Genomic DNA, 23,024 nt, shown 5'->3' on the forward strand with positions numbered 1-23,024 from the left:
GACAAAGGGAGAGAGAGAGAGAGAGAGAGAGAGAGAGAGAGAGAGAGAGAGAGAGAGAGAGAGAGAGAGAGAGCACTTTTTACAGTCTATCAATCAGAAGTTATTTAAAGTCAAGTAATGTGAAGTAGATATTTAGTATATCTATTGTAAAGTTTCACATAACATTGATAATATGAAGCCATATTCATATGATATACTTGTTGCTTATAATAGTATCCTAGTACAACGAGTATCAGGAATGCATGCATGATTTTTTTTTCAAGCTTAAGTAATTACATTTTCTTCTATTTTAAATAATTACTCTTTTACGTATTCATAATGATATTATTCGCATGCACTGATTTAAAAATGTGAACAAGATAACTGTGTGATTGGAGGCTCCCCAAACATGCGAAGAATACTCCATACAAGGATGGATAACGCCCTTCTACAGAGGTTTGGATCCCCAAAAAGGAATGTGCCTCTGGCGTTTTTCCTCTGCCATTTGGGGGTATGATTACTGTTTCCATGTCAGAGACCCATCTCTGTGTGCTGAACGCATAACAGAGGTGATAGTGTCTAGCATGGAGGCTTACGTTCCTCATTCATTTTCTCAACCTAAATCCTCTAAACCTTGGCTTAACTCAGCCTGTTCTCGTGCTATACATGATAGAGAGGTTGCCCACAAAAGGTACTACAGCCTTCCATCTCCTGAATCTCACGCACTTTATATCTCTGCCCGGAATCATGCCAAGTCTGTTCTTCAACTTGCCAAACACACTTTCATAAATAGAGGTTTAGAGAGATCTATGCTTGAGGCATGATAGGACTGCGAGGCGTGCGGCAGCACTTGGGGCCTCATAGCATGTTTGATATAAAATATCATAAATGGCTTCACAAACCTCTCTCTCTCTCTCTCTCTCTCTCTCTCTCTCTCTCTCTCTCTCTCTCTCTCTCTCTCTCTCTCTCTGTGTGTGTGTGTGTGTGTGTGTGTGTGTGTGTGTGTGTGTGTGTGTGTGTGTGTGTGTGCAACTACATTTCCGTCACATAAAATATGAGTGAGTGTCGTACTAAAAATTTGATTTTCTTTTTATCATTTTTAGGGGCATGATGTTGCGAATTCAGAACACGCTTTACATCTATACTTACAAGTGTGTTGTATCTGTGATAATCACGAACGAAGAAGGAAAGATAAACAATGGTGTTTTAAGAACAGAACTGTGATTTATTGTTGTTTGATAAAAATATTTGCTTGTTATCAAAATTTCTGCATTATGCACATGATAGTAACCACAGGAAATCTAAAAAGCTCTTTATATATATATATATATATATATATATATATATATATATATATATATATATATATATATATATATATATATATATATATATATATATATTTTTTTTTTATTGATATCCATTATAGCAGGCAAAATATAGATGGGTGGAAACATAAATATTGTAATGAAAGCTACATACAAGTTAAAGAGGGTCACAAGAAGCAGCCGCTGCCGATTACCAGCAACTAAAAGCCTCCTTATTTCCTGTTTTGCTTTTTGTGTTCCATGCAAGATTTCACTTTCTGCATCACAAAACACTCCTATAGCCCCCGTAAATAATGGAAGCGCTGTTAAGCTTCCACCATTAGTGGCGCAGGCAATTTTATTTATAGTAGTACCCATATCAGGGCCCATATCACCACCCAAGTGTAACCACCTAGAACCTGGGTATCATTGGTGGTAAGGCTTGTAAAAAGCTAATAGATATGATGTTTTGTGAGCATTAACATAAATATGAGACGGTAACACCTCGGAAGTTGGTTTTACCGGCAACCTGCTATAGCAACCTCGTTACCATGGCAACAATGTCTCCCTGTGTGTTCATTGATACCATTTCGCGGCCGGAAGTTGCGTCACTCGTTATTTAGTTTCTTGAATTCCGGGCCAATGTGGTTCCCACCAGAAGCAGCGCGGGTGTGCGTGTGACGTCAAGTTGAGTTAACACACGTTAAATCAAATAAATCGCGTTATTTAATCATATCTCCTTAAATATCAAGTTACGTTAAATCGAAATCGCATTACTCAAACTCGCGCTAATCGAGAATTGATTATATATATATATATATATATATATATATATATATATATATATATATATATATATATATATATATATATATATATATATATGTGTGTGTGTGTGTGTGTGTGTGTGTGTGTGTGTGTGTGTGTGTGTGTGAATAATTACTAAATATATTTCATACAAAGCAAACAAAATTTCACAAATGAATATCATGAACAGTTTGAATAAGCTAATCCCTCTCGTGGTACAACAAAAAGTACTCAACTCAGCCTTGCAAGTAAAGACATGTTTCAATATGATAGCCTGCTATGTTTCAATAAAATGAATGGACCAAGTTACTCATTTACTTATGTAATACCCTATCATGGTTACATTCATATTTCACATAATAAAAGAAAATATCTCTATGTTACTGTTTATGAATTTGATGAATACCATAAAGAAAAAAAGTGCTTTCATGTTTTTGTTTTTTTTCTTTTTTAATTCTGATCAAAGTGTGGCTTCCTGCCGAGGGGAATGAATTTTTACCTCTGAAACACAATCATACGTCAGAAACACTGTGCAGCTACGCTGTTTCACAACATCCTGTCAGTCTTGCACTGTCAGTCTTCGTGAACAGTTATTTCACAAGGAATGCTGCTCTGGAATTAATTTGCAAGCACAATAATTTTATAATTTGATACCTCACATCTACTGTGTTAAAGATGATACTAATGATCACAATGCTAACTACTGTCTGGCAGGTATCAATGGTGAATGGATTGCAACAAAAAATCTCCATATATGATCCAGACGAATCTATAGTGAGGTGCAGAGCACCTTTTCCTAAAACAAGTCTTTTGAAATGTGATATTAACAGCATACGTAATGAAAGTCAACACGTTCGAAACGAAGGAGTCTTCTTGAACACTATTTACGAGTGTCTAACCATACAAATAAACAATTTTAGAGCTCGAATGACACGTCTGGCACTCAGCCGTTCACATTCCCTAACGAAAACATTTGCAACTGACTGTTACGATTACTATGCAAGTGGCATGAATGTAACTGGACCATACAATGTATCTTCTTCTCCCTATGGAATCAGACAGAAGACTGTGTGGTGTGAGATGTCTGTAGACGGTGGAGGCTGGATGGTAGTACAAGCCAGGCTATACACTTCTCAAATTTTCTTCAATCGCTTATGGCGTGACTACAAGCTGGGATTTGGAGTTATTGGTGTAGAAAATTGGTTCGGCCTGGAGGACTTATACACTTGGACCAATGCACAGCCGTACAATTTACGCATCGATTTGGTAGACGCGGAGGGGAGGAAGGCATACGTTAAGTATGACCAATTTTTCATTGAAGGGGAGGATGACGGCTACAAATTGCATGTTAATGGCTACAGCGGAACAGCAGGGAATGCTTTTGGAGAAGAACAGGAATCAAAACGCGAGAACTCATATGGCATGAAGTTCAGTACTGTTGACAGAGATAATGACAATTCAGAACGAAATTGTGCTGATGATCTGGAGGGCGGATGGTGGTATAATGCCTGCACACAAGCAAAACTGAACTCACCATTTGTAATGTCAGAAAACTACAAAGTTGGTGTGAAGTGGCTAACTTGGACCAAACGGCCTCTTACGGAAGTCACGATGATGATCAGACCATCAAAAAATATTCTGAAGACGGTATCCCCAAATTTTCTCTCCAAAACTTAACATTGAATGTATTTTGTATAAGACCAACAACATGACACTAGTAATCTTTGATCATCATTCACTTGAAAAATAAAAATAATAATAGTACTACTACTACTACTGATACTACTACTACTACTACTACTACTACTACTACTACTACTACTACAAATAATAATAATAATAATAATAATAATGATAATAATAATAATAATAGTAATAATAACAATAATAAAAATAATAATAATAATAATAGTGACAATGAAATATAATAATAGTAAATTTGTTACCACTTTCTTAGATATTAAGGATAAATTTACATTAACAATTATGGAGTCTTGTTTTGATTTATTCTTAATATACCTTTGCAACTCCGCATGCTTGTACTTTCTCTATTTTCTTTATAATTATAACATTCTTATACTATGAGACATTCAAAGTTCCCTAAAATAATCATAAAAAATTGTATGCATTTTTTCAGCCCATAACGAGCAAAGATTTGTTTAATATTGTGGATGTGCTGGATAAATCTGGATGATACGAATGATTCTGTTGCATGCGTAGCACATAATTGTTTTACTATAATTGAAAAATTAAGGAGGAACAACTTCCTTTAAGTCTATAAACCATCTTTTTTCTTGGATCTGTAAGGCTGAGTGGTTCTGAGTACCTTCTGATTCTTGTGAGACACATATGGACCTCACTAAACCTACTTCACAGTCCTAATCCGCTGAGCTGTTTCAGTGACAGGTACATCGCGCCCATATGTAATTTTGGGTCCATTCTCCGCCTAATTATTAGAAGTTGACCTATGTGAAGTGTGGCCAGTACTAGAGCAAAACAGTAACTGGCTTGACTGAAGAGTTGACCAGTTCAGTCTTCTGTTGGACAATGATGAACGTGGGAGCAGTATATGAGAGCTGACTACCCAGTTTTGTATGCTTTCTCTCTATCTGATCCAACCATAGTGGTGCTCGAGGTAGATTTAATGCCTTCGAAAGGATAGTAAACTTTGAAGCGTTGGTTTTTATTTTCCATTTGTTTTCATAATTGATTATGTGTGTAATTTCCTATTGTATTTTCCTGTTTAGCATGTTTCTTGATTCATCTGGTTGGATTATTATTTCTGTGATGTTATCTCCATATTGTGTATTAATTCAATCTGAAATTGGAGGAGGTAAGTCATGCGTGAATATTGTGTACAGTGTGGGAAGAAGCTGCTACCTTGAAGTACTCCGCTTTGTAATCGGAAAGCTGGCCCTTCAAGATTCTTTAGTTTTATGGATGCTGATTGGTTGTGAAGAGAATTGTTAAGTATTTTGGATATTATTGTTGGTAGATTTAGGTGTTTTATTTTATATTTTAAGCATCTAATGCAAACTTTATCGAAAGCTTTTGATACATCTCTAAGGACGACACAACTTTGTTTTTTGTCAGCTACTGTCATTGATATGGTTTCTGAAATGGATGTTAATGCTGTGTCTATGGATCTTTGTTTGAGGAAACCATGTTGTGATACTGGTATATAATAAGCTGTTCGTTTCCACATAGGTTCAAACTCTAGTGTTGATTATATATATATATATATATATATATATATATATATATATATATATATATATATATATATATATATATATATATATATATATATATATATATGATTCGTGCCGTGACGGAGCTCATATCTCAACGCAACTTTTCCCACTGAAATACCATTAATCCGTTCCAGCCTCCCCTAAACGAATTTCCCTTTTTTTTTTTTTTTTTTTTTTTTTTTTACTTGTTTTTAGGTAAGAAAAAGGTATTTATGAATAGTAAATATTGTATAAAAATATAACGAAAGAGATGTAAATAGATAACTACCTTTATAAAGTATACTTACCTCGAAGGGATGCATTCCACGGGAAGTTATCCCGTCGCATATTAATTAAATTGCTCGTCATCACCTCACTTGGAACTGTCGATCAGCTGGAGTGTACACCTACAGGAGACTGGCTGCTCTAATAATCGCAGAAGAGCTCTGTGACGACCCTGTATACATTATTCATAGAATAAATGAAGTTTTAAGGAGAGAGAGAGAGAGAGAGAGAGAGAGAGATATGCCGCGCTGTTGCAGGTTTCCCCGCCCCCCTTCGGTGCATAGGTGGAAGAAGGTAAGCGGAGATTGGACAAGTTTGTTGCGCCTTTTCAGTTACGTACACATGCATATTTTTAGCAATGCATAGAAAATCTTACCGTGGAGACTGACATTTTCGACTGATGGTAGTGAATGGCGGAGGACGAGGGAGGGAGGAAGGGATCCAGGCACCATTCACACGTGAACATTAAACGTAAATTAAAACTGCACTTACTTTAAACAAAAATAAGGTAAGTAAATAGTGTGAAAATAATGAAAGAAAAACCACAATGCACGAGATCCGCAGGAAACACGTAGATACTAACTCCATCAGCTGAGGCTGGTCCGTTGCGCCAACTAGCAGCAGCATCCTAAAGCACGACTAGTATCCCAAATTTTCGCTCGAATCTCAAAACAAAAAAGGAACCAAATCGCTGCTCGTATCTCAACAAACTCTCATCCACTACTCCATTACTCCACTCAAAAACAGAGCGGAAGAAAGGGGAGTGGACGCTTCAAAATCATAGGCCACTCTTGCTCACGCTCTCTTTTCTCATTCTCTGCTCGTGCAGTCCACTCTGAAGGAAGGTAGTCACGGGCAGATTCCCTTCCTCGATGTCCTCGTAGTGAAAACAGGCGATAATGTTTCCTTCAAAGCGTACAGAAAACCAGCAAATAAAGATTACATACACTACCTCAGTGCACATGACATTGGGACAAAAAGAGGTACGATGATAGGATTTTTTGTATGTGTTTACCGTGTATGCAGTGACGTCTCATGGAGAAGGAGACTCAGCACATAACTAACACATTCACCAAGCTCTGATATCCAAAGGACCTTCTAGCAGACCTGAAGGAAATGGGCTCGCAGGATCCTTGAGAGGAGGGACAGAGATGAAGACCAGAAATATCTCATCCTCTCAGAATGCGAGCTAACACAAATGGTGGGTGCTGCCCTCCACCCTGCTGGCCATAGCGTGGTGGCCATATGGGGAAGCAAGATCAGTGAGTCGTTTCGTGCTAAGCAGAGGAGCAGCCCTGACAGCATAGCCTATAAGATTCCGTGTGCAGGATGCGACTCCAGCTACTACGGAGAGACTAGCAGGGGTTTGGTTGTCAGGGTGAAAGAGCACCGTTCCGACGACAGGCACCACCGCTCATCTAGCGTCCTGGTAAACTACATAAACACCACCGACTTCGACTCTCTTCCTGCCATCTCCCATGGCTGCAAGAATCACCAACTTCGACACCACCAAAATGACACTCGCCACGAGGCCTCCTAAAGTTTCTTGTGCCACAGATGTCAACCAAAATGACATATAGTGAACACATAGTTCAGCCTTTCCTTACAAATTATCTCTGCCTACTATGCAATTATTCGTTGGAGATTGGCGTACGTAGCACCTACAGATCCGTCCTACCGTAAACACCCTAGTTCCATATAATATCCAGTTCACTGTATTACCACAGTAACTAAAGTCGGGTTCACACTTTTTTTAGTTTTTTTTTATTTGTACCATGTGGGCTTTTCACGGGAATTTATGGGCTAATGGGTATACTTTTAAGGGTACCTCCTATTTCAAAGCCCACCCGCTAGGAAACCGTTGCCCCGAGTGAGGAAGCCCAACTTACACTCGGACCGTGGACAGGATTTGAACCCATGCGCTTGGAGACCCCTCGGACCCCAAAGCACGCATGGTTCCACTGTGCCAATTTGCGACTGAAATTGCAAGTCGGTAGAGATTTCGACTGAATATCGGTGCCTAGGCACTGGAGAATATCAGTCGCAAAACAAGACGAACATGTTGGTCTTGTTCAGTCGATTTGCCACTTTATTTACGTTGTGACGTCACGGAGTAAGCTTTGAAAATATGGTCTCCAGGTGTAGAGAAGACGTTAGAGTTAGTGAGGGAAAAGAAACACATCTGGGACCCTAGAAATGGATTATACAGTAAAAAAAAAAGAAAAAAAAAAAAAAAAAAAGAGCTTGCGCAAAATCGTCGTTCGATGAGATAGCTGCCACTCTCCAAGAACTGTTTCCCTCAATGCACGGTGTTGTTGGAGGTGAGGATTGAAGACTTGTCAGGATTTCATTTGATCGCAATTGTGCATAGTATTAGTGTGTGGTAGACACTCCTTTCTTTCTTTCTACTTAGCTAGGGACGTATCCACAGGCATTTTCTTTTCTGTTGACTCTTCCGGTACGCCAAAAGAAGAACCACCGCTTCAGCATCGTCACTGGAGGAAGACTTTTAGTTGTTTGTTTACGCTCACTTCCTGCCAACTAGTCGATACTTTTCAGTCGCATGTGTGACGTTTTCCGACTAGAAGGGCTCAGTCGATACTTCTAGCGACTTGCAATTTTAGTCGCAAATGGGCACAAGTGAATCCGCCTTAAGGGTAGCCATTATAGCCAACCAGGTGAGATCTATGTCGTAAGATAGGGTAGACAGGAAGAAATTTTTGACATTACTAACACGCATAGGAATGGACAAGATGATAGTGCAGGTGATGAGGAAGCTGTAGGAGGAAAATGGAGTTAAGTTTACAACAGGAAATATCAGTACAAGCTGCATGAAGAATAACATTGGAGTACGTCAGGGATGTCTGGTCTCCCCCACCCTATTCAATACTACATAGATGAGTTGATAGCAAGGATTAGGATATCAAGGAGGGGAGTCAAAGTAGGCTGCCTCGCCAATGCTTGACGACATAGTGTTGATGGCAGAGAGTCCAGGAGGAGATGAAGGAGTTATTACACGAGGCCAGCACCTATGGAAGAGAATGGAACGTCAGGTATAGTGCTAGAAAATGCAAGGTGATGGAGTTCAGTAGCCAAATGGGGGGACAGTGGGTACTAGGGAATGAATTGATATCTTAGAGGTGGTAGATAAATACACTTACCTAGGATTGGATGTGAGCAAAGAAGGAATAGGAGGAGAAAAACGGATGAGAATAAATGGAGGGAAGGCTAGGAAAATGACAGAGATGATAGTCAATACAGGAAGCAGGTCAGTAAGGAAATATGAAGTAGCCAGAAGCTTATGGAAACGGATGGCAGTGCCGTATTGCCTATATGGGTCAGAAATTATCTGTTATTGGGAGGGAGATCTAGGTAAAGAAGAGAAAACTCAAAACATGTAAGAAGATGGGGTATAGGTATTCCTCGTAGTACTGCCTTAGAAGCCATTAGAGGAGAGATGGGCTGGAACACCTTTAGGGAGAGTGGTCAAAGGCAAGATGATCTTCTCAAGAAGTTGGAAGGATTGGATGATGATAGATGGGTAAAGCAGGTACTACAGGATAACAGGGTTATGACAGCATGGAAGAAAGAAACTGATAGATGGAAAAGAAAGGAAAATCTTGAGGAGAACTGGGATAGGATGGGATCTAGAGAGAAAAAGGAATGGATAGACGATAAATGGTTAGCTAAATAGCGAGCAGGGATGGAAATGAAATCAACACTGAAATGGTAAAGGTACAAGGAGAGACCTGAGACACTCCAGTGGCACGTTAGAGACTCGGGTAGCAGGTTGTTAGCAAAGGCAAGGACAGGTACACTGCAGGTGAAGGCTGTAAGGAATAGGGATGAACTGGATTAGAACTGTAATAGTTGTAGAGAGGTGAGGGAAATTATAGAACATTTTATGGTTGAATGTGTCAGGTATGAAGAGAGAGACAGATTGATATAGGTCCAGTAAAGGCAGTGATAGGAGAACAGGAATGGGTTAGAAGGTTAGAGGAGGTGGAAGAAGGTGGAGTCCTCATTGTGCTGGGCCTATATCAAGGAGAGATGGAGAGAGATAGAAAGGCAATTGTAGGTGCAGCCAAAGAGTTTTTAGCGCAAGCGTGGAGAAAACGTTAGTGGAAATTAGTGTGTTCCCTGCCTGGTGCTCCCCGTTCTCTCCTTCTGCAAGCTGCTGAAGGACCGTAACTAGAACATTGGAGGGAACAGGACCTACGAAGCGGTACAAAGCGTATAAAGTCACAAGAAGAAGCGCGGAACTGTATCTGTCGAAGCTATTTGGAGGTTTCAAATATTCGATAAATGATATATTATAAGACTACTGATGATGTGTTATATCATATGCTCAAAATGACACTTGATGATCGTACTTACTCTCATTGGGATATTAGCTCTATAGATCTTTCTCTTCACAAGTTTGAACAATGATAACAGACGGGTTTGGATCGAGCCCAGGGGATAGTTTCGCCTGGAGGGATAATTTTCCTCCCACACGACTGACACCGCCCGGTGCGAAATCCTTTTGTTATTAATCATAATTATGCAGTGCCTTAGCGATGTAGAAGTCTTGTTATGTACATCCGCCATCTGCTTGAGTGAACGTGATTTTCAAGAAACCTGTGATACATTTCTATAAGCTATTCGTGAGATTGAATTTATTAATGTGGTTTATCTATTGATCGATCTTCATGTTGTCAACCGCCTATACAATTTTATTTTAATTTAGTAGAAGTCGTACGCGTGATATTGTAAATATTACATCATGTAACATACACACACACACACACACACACACACACACACACACACACACACACACACACACATATATATATATATATATATATATATATATATATATATATATATATATATATATATATATATATATATATATATATATATATATATATATATATATATATATATATATATATATATATATATATATATATATATATATATATATATATATATGAAACAAAAATAATGTTTCATATGCGTGCGGATTACAATCAAAATTTCCATCTTTTGTTACCTATATATAATACCTTCATAATGAACAATCATTAAACCTACTCAGAAAAACATGACTTTACTTCACTGCAATTCCTGCAAAGTCACCACCCGCGTAACCCTTCAACTGCTGCAGAACCACACAGAGACACTGTATCAAATATCACAATTCCCTCTCACTAAGCACTGAGTTTTAATATATTCCCTAGCGTTGACATTAGTGGGTGTAGGGCATGTGTATTAATGGGTATTGATTGTGTGGACGCATGTGGGTGTTCAGCTGTCAGTGAGGAGCAGCAGGCCAGTCACCAGCTGGTCCGCCACAACACAACACAACACAACAAGGGACGCGCGCTGTACCCCAACACACCACCGCATTTCTCCACACGTTCTGACCTCGGGTGACCTGCAGCGGCATGGGGGACCAAATAAACCAGGACGAGGTGAGTGTCTGCTCTTGATGCTTCCATTTTATAGTGATGGGAGGGCTAGATAAAGCTAGTATTGGTGACCTGACGCAGTAGGTGTGTTGGGTTGTGGCCAAGAGTGTGGCCAGGGGGAGGTTTTGTCTTCAGGTGGTTATTCTGATGCAAAAGGAGGGATGGCTAACACTGAGTCGATAGGTATTTGATAGTGCCGTGTGTGGTGACGAATGGTGAAACGCGAGTGTGGCGTGAATGTAATGATAGAGATGATGTTTTAATTGTCACCAAGGCCACAAGTGTCTTTGTTTACCTGTCTGATTTGTTATTTGTTTGTCAAAGGGACGAGTTTTTAGTTGTGATGTACCAGTTAATTGTTGGTGCAGTGTGTGGGGAGGCTCGAGTGTGCTGGGAATGAAGTGTGTGTGTGTGGGAATGTTTTAGTGTTCAGGTGCTCAAAGACGCAGGTGCCTTTGTTCTACTTGTCTATTTATATATTTTTTGTATATGTGTCTGTATTTATACTTGGTGGTGGTTATGCAAAATATTTTAACTACTTGTTGGACTGTCTCTGGGTAAAATATATTATCTTTAGAATCATGATATACACAATGAAGAGTGAAATTTATTGGCTTAGCCTTACTTTCAGATGAAAATGCATTCAATTCATAGTTTCACTCAACCAACAATTTTCTGATGTGGCTTATGCTTTTCTGGTGAGATATGTAGCTAGTGAGTTGTTAGATGTTCGACATTGGTGCAGCCTTATTTGACCTTGGTTCATTTGGACCACTTGCAACCAGTGATGGCAAAGGATGAAACAAGTCACTCTGGCCCCCAGTTCAGTATTAGTTTTACACCAACATCAATATTGCTTTTCTCATCTTACAGAGCTTTTCATTCTCAGTAATTTTAACCCATACATACCCGTCCAAATTGTTTATAACGTTGACAGCAATTTTTAAAGATTTACCATTTTTGGTGGGAACAAGCGACATCGCACACTTGATGGACTATCAGGCACTGAGAAATGCCATTACAAGTGTGTTTGTTCATGTGTGTATGTTGTCACATTATGCAGGTGTGAAGTCAGTTATGATGATTAGTTCTTTTGTTTTAGCATGCAGCCACTGACCAATAAAACTGATGTAATAAATCTAGCCAATCAGAGCAGTTGGTGGAGAGAAGCAACTGGATTTGAATCAGTCTATGAAAAAAATCTGAACGGGCAGAATGTTGCCTCGATTACTTTCGTTGTATCATAAGGTTAGATCAGTTTAATTGTCTTAGATAATGTTGATTTGTTCTGAGGAAGACGTATCAGCAGTACGTTTTGCCTCAACTAGGTTACATTAGGCGGGTTAGGTTTGGTTAGGTTAAAATTAGGGTTAGGTTAGTTTTGGTGAAACAGATAAGTTTCAGTAGGTTGGCTTGGACAGCAATGAGCTGTGGTAGCGGTGAGTATTGTCCACAGCAGTAACGGTCAAAACTTTGGACTATAACTTTCGTGATACTATACGGTAACAAAACTATAATCTGCTACATTTTGATCTGTTTTGTATCAATTTTTTTTTTTTTTTTTCTCGTTTTTATTGCAGTACAGTACTTTTTGAGGGAATAAACCATATTTTTTTAGGAAGGGGGAGGGGGAATATAAAAAACTACTGATTTGCAATGGAAGTGAAATGCAAATTCATTCAAAACAGATTGAAAACTGCTAGAAAAATTAGTTTCATCGTGAAATGAGATTTTGGTGTAAAACTTTAAGTTTATCCCTAGTTCTTCCGGCCCTGGGCACTCCATCCCTTAAATCTTCTAGCCCTGGTCACTCCGGCCTCCCCCATTTTCCACCCATGTCACTCCAGTCCAGAAAACTGTCTGCACCTGTAGGACTGCAGGTGTTTTTTTTATTCTCTTTTTCTTTATTGTCAAAGTAAATAGACATGTGAAAAATGTATGGTTACAGTTCCATTCTCTTACAGATATAAAGAAATAACAATAGACAGGTATGAGTAAGAAAAAAAAACACAAAACTACCATTTACAACAATTTTAGACTATGGTTTTATTGGTCTTAAAACACAAGATAGCCTGAAGCAGTACGAGAAGAATCCACTTTGGAGTAAAAATGTCACAAAATCACAGTTTCACCATGGCATTCTTCTTTATGTAGCTACTTATACCCTTATTGTACAAAGAACCCAAGAACGTACCTACATATCCAGGTGCAACTGGTCAAGGACAGGAAGTTGTCATGTTATCAGCCACGGAAATGTTGTTCTTTACAAGGTTGCATCTTCATTTTGTGAAAGAAGCATGAGCAACATACGATTACAACTGACCAGTTACTGAAAGCTTGCTCCAGAGTGAGTGGACCAACCACCTGAATTTTGATTAATTTGTGGTTTTCTTTGCTTTTAGTTTGACTGCTGTTTCAAACATTTTATTAATGTTTTGCAGCAGCAGAAAAAAGCTTGTGTTAACTGGAGTGGACTATACCAAAATAGATATGCTGTATGAACAAATGGTAGCATTGTTGAAGATATTTTTTTCGGAGAATAATTGTTCCACATTGACTGGTACACCTGGAACTTCCAATCAGTTAACAACAATGACAGTGAAGAGTGAGCCTGTGATGTTTGCAGGATCAAATATATCTTACACAGCTGCAGATCAAATGAATAATGCAAGTGAAGAACATCCAGTGAAAGATGAGATTGATAGTATTTATCATGCAAGTGTTTATAGTGACAGATTTAGATGTGGGTATGGATACTTCAGAGGCTGACAGTGGACTCATAGGCCATTACAGATTGCCTCTAACCGCAGGAGGGCAGTAAACAGTGGTTAGGGATTCCAAAAGATGAACTCTATGGATGTGTTAGGGAGAGTAAGGTTGTGCAGCTTGTGTGGCTCAAAATTTCACCGCTGCTAAGTTTCTTGACAATCTCATGATTGATGTGAGTGAAGACAGTAGGGTAGAATTCTGAAAAGAAATGAGTGAAGTATGGATTAACAGCAAGGAAAACAGAGGATGGTGATTTAACAGATTGAACTGAAAAGAGTTTAGGTTGTGCAGTCTTGAACAGTGGGTGCACATCAACTGTTTGTGACCAGTGTGGATTGGTTTAAGTGTTATCTTGACATGAAAGGAATCATGCTGTAATTGATGAAATGATCCATAAAACTTTATCTGATCAACCTGGTCTATGTTTATGTACTGCTCTGGCATGGGCTGTTCATGTAAAAAACAACCTTCAGATGGTTGAGGGATACAGCTCATACCAGCTTGTTTTTGGTCGGAATCCCCAACTTTGTTCTATGTGTGGTGATGGTCTTCTGGCTGTAGAAGGTACCACCACAAGTATGGTATTTGTCAGAAATGGTAGGCAGGTATTTATCAAAGCAGAGGCATCAGAAAAAATTAGAGCCTTGAGACATCAAATAAGACCCACAGAGAAGTTCTATAAGCCTGTTGATTTTATATTCTACAAGAGAGGTAACTGTAATGAGCAGAGAGGTTCAGGAACAGTAATTGGATGTGATGGCATTGTACTTACTGTGTAAGAGTCCATAGGTCAAGAGTTCTTGTTAAACCCTATAATTTAGGTAAAGAGGAGAAAGAATCATCATTATTGTCATTGAAGGGATGACATATGAGGAGAGACTAAAGGCTATGGATCTACCAACCCTGGAACAGAGAAGGGAGAGAGAGGCTCTGATACAAATTTATAAATTGATTAACGGAATGGATCAAGTGGATAATGAGAAACTGATCCTGAGAGAAGAATATGACATTCGAAGCACAAGATTGCATAGTAAAAGCTGTGGAAGGGAAGATGCCTGAGAGATGTTAGAAAATATAGTTTCCCGCAAAGATGTGTTGAGATTTGGAACAGTTTGAGTGAGGAAGTGGTGTCAGCAAAGAGTGTGCATAGTTTTTTAAGAAAAATTGGATAAGTGTAGATATGGAGACGGGGCCACACGAGCTTAAAGCCCAGGCCCTGTAAAACTACAACTAGGTAAATGCTTACTGGAAACAGACTGTAAGTAACATCCAAAGAGGATTTCAAAGTGTTTTTGATGATGGTGAAGATGAGGATGAGGTAGAGAAACAAAGTTACTGATATGAATAAGTGATAATGTACAATAGCCCTGTGCACTGTAACAGATACAAGGTTGCCCAAGATTGGTCAGACATTAGAGTATCTTCCATTGGGTGACTGCGACTGGAAAGTTACTACCATTTTTAGTCATGCGGGAAAAGTGTCGGATAAATATAAGAACACTCAACCTTTCACTATCACATCTAATTGGTGCATCTGTCACTGCACAATAGCTGAAGTGAAGAAGCAATGGTAATCATTCAAATTGACACTAGAACCTCCAAGTTGTCATTTTTTATCACTTTTTGCCCAGTTTTTATACCATATAATACTATAAAAATGAAGAAATAATACAGTATAAACTTACCTGATCAAGAATCATAATAACAACATAAGAGCAATCATAATAACAACATGAATAAAATGCTTCTTGCTGTCGCCAGACACTTGTAATTTTTTGCATAGGTGGTGGCCCAAAAGTCCTTGATGCTGCTCTATTGCTGTGTTCCTTGGCATAACCTACCACTTGTATTTTGTAGGAGATTGTGTAGCTCAATCTTTTCCCTCCTGCTTCCATAATGGTGATGGTATTGATGTGTTTTGTTATGATCATGAACTTGGTGTTACTCCTTACCACTAGATGGCATTGAGTCAGTGGCAATCAGCTGATATTTATAAACATGCCTCACAGCCTCACAGGTGAGATTACTTTATTTTTCTGATAATTTGTTTTCAAAGTAATAATACTGGTAATGATAGTAATACCAGCAATAAAATAATGATGCGTGCAGTTAAGGAAGGGAAATGTACTGGAAAATGGTGCAACCTATATGTCATCAAATGCAATACCTCAATGTGGATGATTAGGAACTAAAGCAGATGGGCAGATTGGGGAAATATGTAAAGACCTGTTTCTCAATAAAAGTAGCTATATAGAGAAACTCAACTATCACGTCACATCATGACTTGAAAGTTTTTCAATGATGGACACATGATAGCAGTAATTTCATGTGCAATATTGAAATATGTGCAGCTTTTAAAGTATGCGTGATAGCGAAAGGTGCAATAGCAGAGGGTTAAGTGTCTTGTGCTGCCGCCTGGTGTTCTGGAAACTCCCCATTGTGGCCTGAAAGTGAATATTAGCATTATAATGCTCATTATCATTACTTCACCACCACTCCCATCTTGCAGATACGTAAGAAGAGGTTGGCCAAACTCGGAGCAACACCAACTGCCAGCACCAACAACAGCGAGGAGAGCACCAGCCCCCAAGTGTCTCCAAGTCCCCAGTCAGCAGGGGTAAGTGTTCCTGGGGAAAAGGAGGCTTTTATCTTATGAAGGTCATGTTATGTTAACATAGAGGCAGACAGAGAGGGCCATGACAGGTTAAGTGAGTGATATGATTGGATTGAGGCAGTGAAGAGTTAAGACAGGTTTGGAAGTAAAAAATTCATTATGTATATTTCTGAAGCTAGCAGACAATGAAATCTGAAAGCTTGTAAGTGCTGACATGTCTATGTATGATCCAAATATTGTAAAAGCAAAACATTGTATAACAGTGAATCATATAACAGGGAATATCTGTACTATCTTTTGTATTTTTATGTCTGCTTTATGATCAATCGTTTTATTACTGGAGTTTCGGGAACCAGTGAGAATAGCATATCAGGGATTACCTGTATTTACAGTGCCAATTTCAGCCTTGATCAAAGTGAATTAACCTTTTAGTTATTAGTAGAATGATATTTGTTGAAATTTTTTGAGAAACATAATTTTGTGGAGATGGGAGATTTTGCTTTTGTTTTGTAGTAGATTTTTAATGTGTGTATTATCACTATTGCAAAGTATTAGCCATTTAAATGAAAGACTGGCAAACTTAAACCATTACATAGTTGATTTAGTAAAGATTGTTTTGAAAACCAGCATGAGTTATACTTGTATTGCACTGGCTGGGTGAGTGATCAGCATATGGCTGTAAGGTTAAAAGCAGTGTGGTAAGATTTCTAATGCCTCATTAGTAAGGGTCACCTTGCTTGAATAACTAACTGGTCGACAAGATATTGCAGGTTCTGTGTGAGGGACAATTCCGTGTCATTGTATAATTCATCTGCCACAGAGTCTTCAGCTATGCACAGCAACCCCTGTGTCCTGCCTCCTGCCCTCTCCAACCAAAAGGCAGCCACCACCCTCACCGCTTGATATTACACCATGCAAGCAAGGTATGTCATGTGTTAAGTGACAGAATTATAATTTGAACTGGTGGAGTTTGTGTGCATTTACCAGGAGGAGCAAGAGAGCTAAGGAATATTCTTTTTTATTATTGTTTTTATTTTTTACCACAATGATGTCTTGTCTGGACTGCTTTAATTTACGGGCAGTCTCACCCTGATTCACATCACTGCTGTGTACAAAGTCTGAGTTGTATGGTAGATACACTAATAACCTGACTCAGCAACTCTACTTGTGGTAATACACTAATAACCTGACTTAGCAACTCTACTTGTTTTGCAGCAGTCTGTGATTGTAAAAACCAGTCATGTCTCTAGAGTTGATAGGACTTATGGGTCAGTAAGAGCAGGTCCTGGATGTTATACAGATTTTTAGTTCATGAATTTTTAGGTAATCCTTCTTGTCTTTCTTCTGTTGACTGCAATTCATTTAAGTAACAATGACTTTTTTTATAATTAGAACTGGATCATTTGGATTAGATTGCCACTTAAGTAACTACATTTTTTTTCTTCATCATGTACATCAGGTTTGTGTTTTTCAGGGACAAAGTATATTGTACTTTTATTCATCCTATGCAAACATCTCTCCTCTTATTTTATTTCCATTTCTTCTTAGATATCCAACCTCTCTCTCTCTCTCTCTCTCTCTCTCTCTCTCTCTCTCTCTCTCTCTCTCTCTCTCTCTCTCTCTCTCTCTCTCTGTAATAGTAAATTTTTCTGTCTTAATCTTCACATTTGATTTAATATGTGTTGATGTGCTCCCATATTTGTCTAGTGTAAAATGTGAAAATTTGCATGTTCTTGACAGGTGTGGAGCCAATGGAGGTGGACAGCAAGACAGGAGAGTCAGGCGGTGATGTGGAGAACAGCTCCCATTATCGCAATGACAACAAGAGACAGAGGGTGAGTGACAGACATATCTTGCTTGGCTCGTCTGGTGTCTTTTAGTAATTCATAATCCTATTTCTCAATATTGGTTTCCCTAGTTTGCTTATTTGCCAAGTGGACATATATGTTAAGTAGTGCACCTCCTGGATATGCAGATGTCCTTTTGTTTTTAAACGTTATTGTGTAGTTTATTGATCACATAATATTCCATCTTGTCACCTGAAATTTTTATCTAATATATACTTAATTTAACCTTTCCATTAGTAGACAGTTTTTTTCCCCATGATCACCTACACATTTTTCAGATTATTTATAGATTAGTTCTTTAAAAGTACCTTATTTTCTGTAATTTCTCAGGAGTGGGAAAATGTTCCTGATACATACTATATATACTCATTGCAATTCTTTGTCATTCATTTGATGTATTACAATGATATTATCCTATACTGTGTGTGTGTGTGTGTGTGTGTGTGTGTGTGTGCACGAGTGTGTGTGTGTGTGTGTGTGTGTGTGTGTGTGTGTGCGTGTGTGTGTGTGTGTGTGTGTGTGCGTGCGTGTGCATGTGCGTGCGTGCTTCATTGTGACATGTGGAAAGAGGTATACTTTTTCTGTCCCATGGTACTGTCTATGTGGCACAGCGTCAAGTTCTTGAATGTCTCTTGCTTGAACCTCTTTCGTCTTCAGAATATGTGAAAGAAGAAAGGAAAGAAAATACATTTATATTGCTTACTTTTTTTTATAAAGTGTGGAGCACATTTCCAATTTAAAGGACTTGAATTTATGTATTATTTAAACATTCCTAACAGTACATTAATAAATTTCACTTAAGTTTATTGATAATCCCATATTTCTACTCTACATCAATTATACTAAATTTTAATTGTTTTGGATGTAATCTATAACGCTTGAGAATAAGTTAATTTCTCAGCTGAATAGTTTGTTGACTTTGGCACTGTAACAAAACATGAGATTCATCCCTTATTAATCCATCATTACATTTAATACAGTAATGCTCTTTTCTATTTTTCATAATGTCTACCACCAATAATTGGTAACATTATTTCCTTTTATAGATATATACAAATACTTTATTAGGTTTACTAGGCACTCCTCATTCCCATTAACTTTATATAATTTGTAGGTGTTAAGAATAACTTGTTATATTTCCATCCACTTTGTTTCCATCTTTGTAGCTATTCTCTGAATTCTTTCCAACTTTTGTATATCTTTTCTTCATATGTGGATAATGTGCCACTGCTGCATATTCCAACCTGGATCTAATCATGGTGGTTATGATGTTTTCCATCATATATTTGTTTTTTTTTTTTTGTTTGTTTGTTTATTGTCATATTACACATACACATACAAAACAGTTACAATTAGGCAACTGCCCAAACACGTCGATAATATGACAAAGAGGACTAGATACCCGAAGGTATATGTGTCCTAATATACTCTTACTGAGATTGTAAATAATCTCAGAACAGACTCAAAACAGACAGGGGGGAAGAAACGGAAAAGAAACATATTGGTATTAATGAATGAATAAATAATTAATAATAATGATAATAATAGTGAATAATAGTAACAATTACAATGATAATAATAATAATAATAATAATAGTATATAATAATAATAACAAAAGAAGTGATAATAATAATAATAATAATAATAATAATAATAATAATAAAGTTAATGATAAAGGTAATAAGAATAGTAATAATAATAATAATAATTGCAATAATACAGAATAATACTAATGATGATAATAAGGAAAAATACTAGATATAGTAATAACTATAACAACAACAATCCAGATTGTATTTGACTAAGAATCACTGTTATATCTGTCCAATAGAAAAGTCTTAAGTTTATGCTTGAAAGTTGATAATTTACAATCATAAGGGATAGATTTGGACACATGGTTCCATATAATTGCTCCTTTATATCTGAAAGTATTTTGAAATAAAGTTGTTCTACATTGTGGTACATGTATTTCTTGGTTATGCCTTGTTGAATGAGAATGAACCTGTGTGTTTCTAATAATCATATCATTAAATATTAAGGGTAAACTGTTGTTACTAAATTTATACATTAATTTACTTATAGCAAATACATAAATCTTTTCAAGGGGTAATATTTGGTGAGATAAGAATAATGGTTTGGTGTGCTCTCTGTAACTAGCAGAAGCAATAATTCTGATGGCTTTTTGCAACTTAAAGACAGTATCAAAGTGACATCTGCTAACTGTTCCCCATACTTCAATTCCATATAACAAATAGGGATAGATAAAACTATTATAGATTGTGACAAGTGTTGATTTATCTAAAAGTTTCTTTACTTTTGTAAGTATTCCTACACCTTTAGCAATTTTGTTTTTACTAATTTAGTATGTTCAGACCAAGACAATGTGGAGTCGACTATAACACCTAAGAATTTTATGGAATTAACCCTTTCAATTACTTTATTGTTTAGGTTTACATTATGATTTAATGAAAATTTTCTACCCTTAGTATGGAATATAATGTATTTGGTTTTATCTATGTTTAGTGACAGTTTATTTGCATTTATCCAATCCATTATTCTTAGCATTTCCTATTTATTTTAATGATCATATCATTAATGTGGTTACCCTCTAAGAAAATGTTGGTATCGTCGGCAAAAAGTATAGGGGTGAGCGAGGTTGAAACATTGGCAATGTCGTTTACATACAGTAGAAACAATAGGGGGCCTAATATTGATCCCTGGGGTACACCACAGGTAACACTAATGGTAGAGGAGCTAACATCATTATATGAAACATATTGAGATCTACTAGTGAGGTAGCTTGCAATCCAGTCGTGAGCAACTCCCTGATTCCAATTTTATACATTTTCTTTAACAAAATTGCATGATTAATGGTATCAAAGGCTTTGCTAAAGTCTAAGAAGATCCCTAACATGTATTTACCATTTTCTAACGCATTAACAATTTTATCAACTAATGTAATTAATGATAAGTTAGTGCCATACCCCTTTCTAAAGCCAAACTGATATTTATACAAGATGTTATGCTTACTAATAAAAGAATACAATCTACAGTGATACAGTCGCTCAAAGATCTTGGAGAATGCAGATAAGACAGAGATTGGTCTATAGTTAGACATGAGTTCACAGTTTTTACCTTTGTATATTGGTATGACTTTAGCTAATTTCAATTCTTTAGGAAAAACACCTTGCCTGAATGATAGGTTTACAATATGTAATAAGGGTTGGCATATATATATGCGAGTCTCCTTTAGAATCTTTGTGGTTATGCCATCCCAGCCTGGGCTTTTATTCTGAAGGTTCATAATGACTTTTGAAATTTCATCAGCATTAGAGGGAGATAAATAGAGAGAAGCCATGGTATCATTTGGCATATATGATTCATAACTGTTATTACTCGGAGGAATAATTTCATTCAACTTAGATCCAATATTAGCAAAATAGTTATTAAAAGTGTTTGCAATGGCTTCGTTTCCAGTTAACTCCACTCCATCTACTACAAATTTATTAGGTTTGATGTTTGGCGGCTTATTTCTATTTATTATGCCTTTAAGAATTTTCCATGATTTCCTAATGTTGCTGGTGCTTTCTTTGAATAATTTATCATAATGATTTCTTTCGGCAGCTCTAAGTAACCTTTGCAGGTTTCTTTTATAATCCTTGTACTTATTAATGTTATATACTGAGGGTCTCTTGAGGAATTAACATATAATTTATTTTTAGTCTTGATAGAATTTTTCAAACCAGTTGTTAACCAGGGCTTTCTATTTCTATAGTTATTTTTAAATGATGTAATTGGGAAACATTTGTTAAAGCATTCTAGATATATATGATAAAATTTAGAAAAGGCTTCTTGACAGTCATTTACCAGTGTTACTTCATGCCAATCAATTTCTTGTAGCATATTTTTAAATTTTATAATATTGGCTTGACAAAAATTCCTACTTTTTTTAGCTCTAACTTGACCTACATTAACACTCTCGGTCAAGTTAAGGCTAAAAATTGGAAAATGGTCAGAAATATCATTATATAAGATTCCATTAAGGAGAGTCACATTATACACATCATTACAAAATATATTATCAATCAATGTAGAGGAGTTTTGGGTAATTCTGGTGGCTTTGTTTATCAATGGCATATAATAATGAGAGAAGAGCGTTTCTATAAAATCGGCTGTTGGTTTGTGACAATCAGCGTTTAGTAAATTTAGATTAAAGTCACCCATTAAATACACAGTTTTATTTTCATGGTCGTCAAGTTTCTCTAGCAAACTGTTCAAGTGAGAGAAAAAATGTTCCAAGTCAGTTCTGGGTGGGCGATAAATTACACCCACTATAACATTTTTCTTGTTGTTTACACATTGTTTATCTAGTTCGATAAATACAGACTCAAAATGCTCATCATTTATATCAAGATCATTTCTCTCGATATATTTCAAATCATCTCTTATATACAGAGAAACTCCACCACCATTACGATTAATTCTGTATTTTTCTACCAGATCATATCCTTCCAAATTATATAAACCCGAGGTATGGTTACTTATCCAGGTTTCGGACAACCCTATAATAGAAAATCTGAGATCAATATTATTAAGATAGCAATTTAATTAGTTCTACATTTTCAAGTTGTAGGATGTCAGTTAATGGTAATGCTGGGCTGGGATTAGAGAAATTTCTTAGTAGGATATCATATATATACATATATATGTATCCATGCATAAT

The 23,024-nt window shown here is 37.1% G+C and overlaps 2 protein-coding genes across 2 annotated transcripts in view; both read left to right on the forward strand.

The window, feature by feature from the left end:
• The first annotated feature begins 2,636 nt into the window (after positions 1–2,636).
• LOC123502012 (techylectin-5A-like) lies at positions 2,637–3,930 on the forward strand. The gene has a single exon (XM_045251162.1). It carries the CDS (start codon positions 2,769–2,771, stop codon positions 3,768–3,770), a length of 1,002 nt encoding a protein of 333 aa, XP_045107097.1. The 5' UTR covers positions 2,637–2,768; the 3' UTR covers positions 3,771–3,930.
• A 6,985-nt stretch (positions 3,931–10,915) lies between these two features.
• Positions 10,916–23,024, forward strand: part of LOC123502049 (ubiquitin conjugation factor E4 B-like) — a 42,362-nt gene continuing 30,253 nt past the window's right edge. Inside the window, exons 1-5 of the mRNA XM_045251200.1 lie at positions 10,916–11,073; positions 16,349–16,456; positions 17,274–17,376; positions 18,194–18,332; positions 22,255–22,312. Coding sequence (XP_045107135.1) covers positions 11,047–11,073; positions 16,349–16,456; positions 17,274–17,376; positions 18,194–18,332; positions 22,255–22,312 — 435 coding nt within the window. The 5' untranslated portion in view covers positions 10,916–11,046. The remainder of the gene's footprint in view (positions 11,074–16,348; positions 16,457–17,273; positions 17,377–18,193; positions 18,333–22,254; positions 22,313–23,024) is intronic.

This window comes from Portunus trituberculatus, chromosome 10 (genome assembly GCF_017591435.1).
Source record: "Portunus trituberculatus isolate SZX2019 chromosome 10, ASM1759143v1, whole genome shotgun sequence".
NCBI lineage: Eukaryota > Metazoa > Arthropoda > Malacostraca > Decapoda > Portunidae > Portunus > Portunus trituberculatus.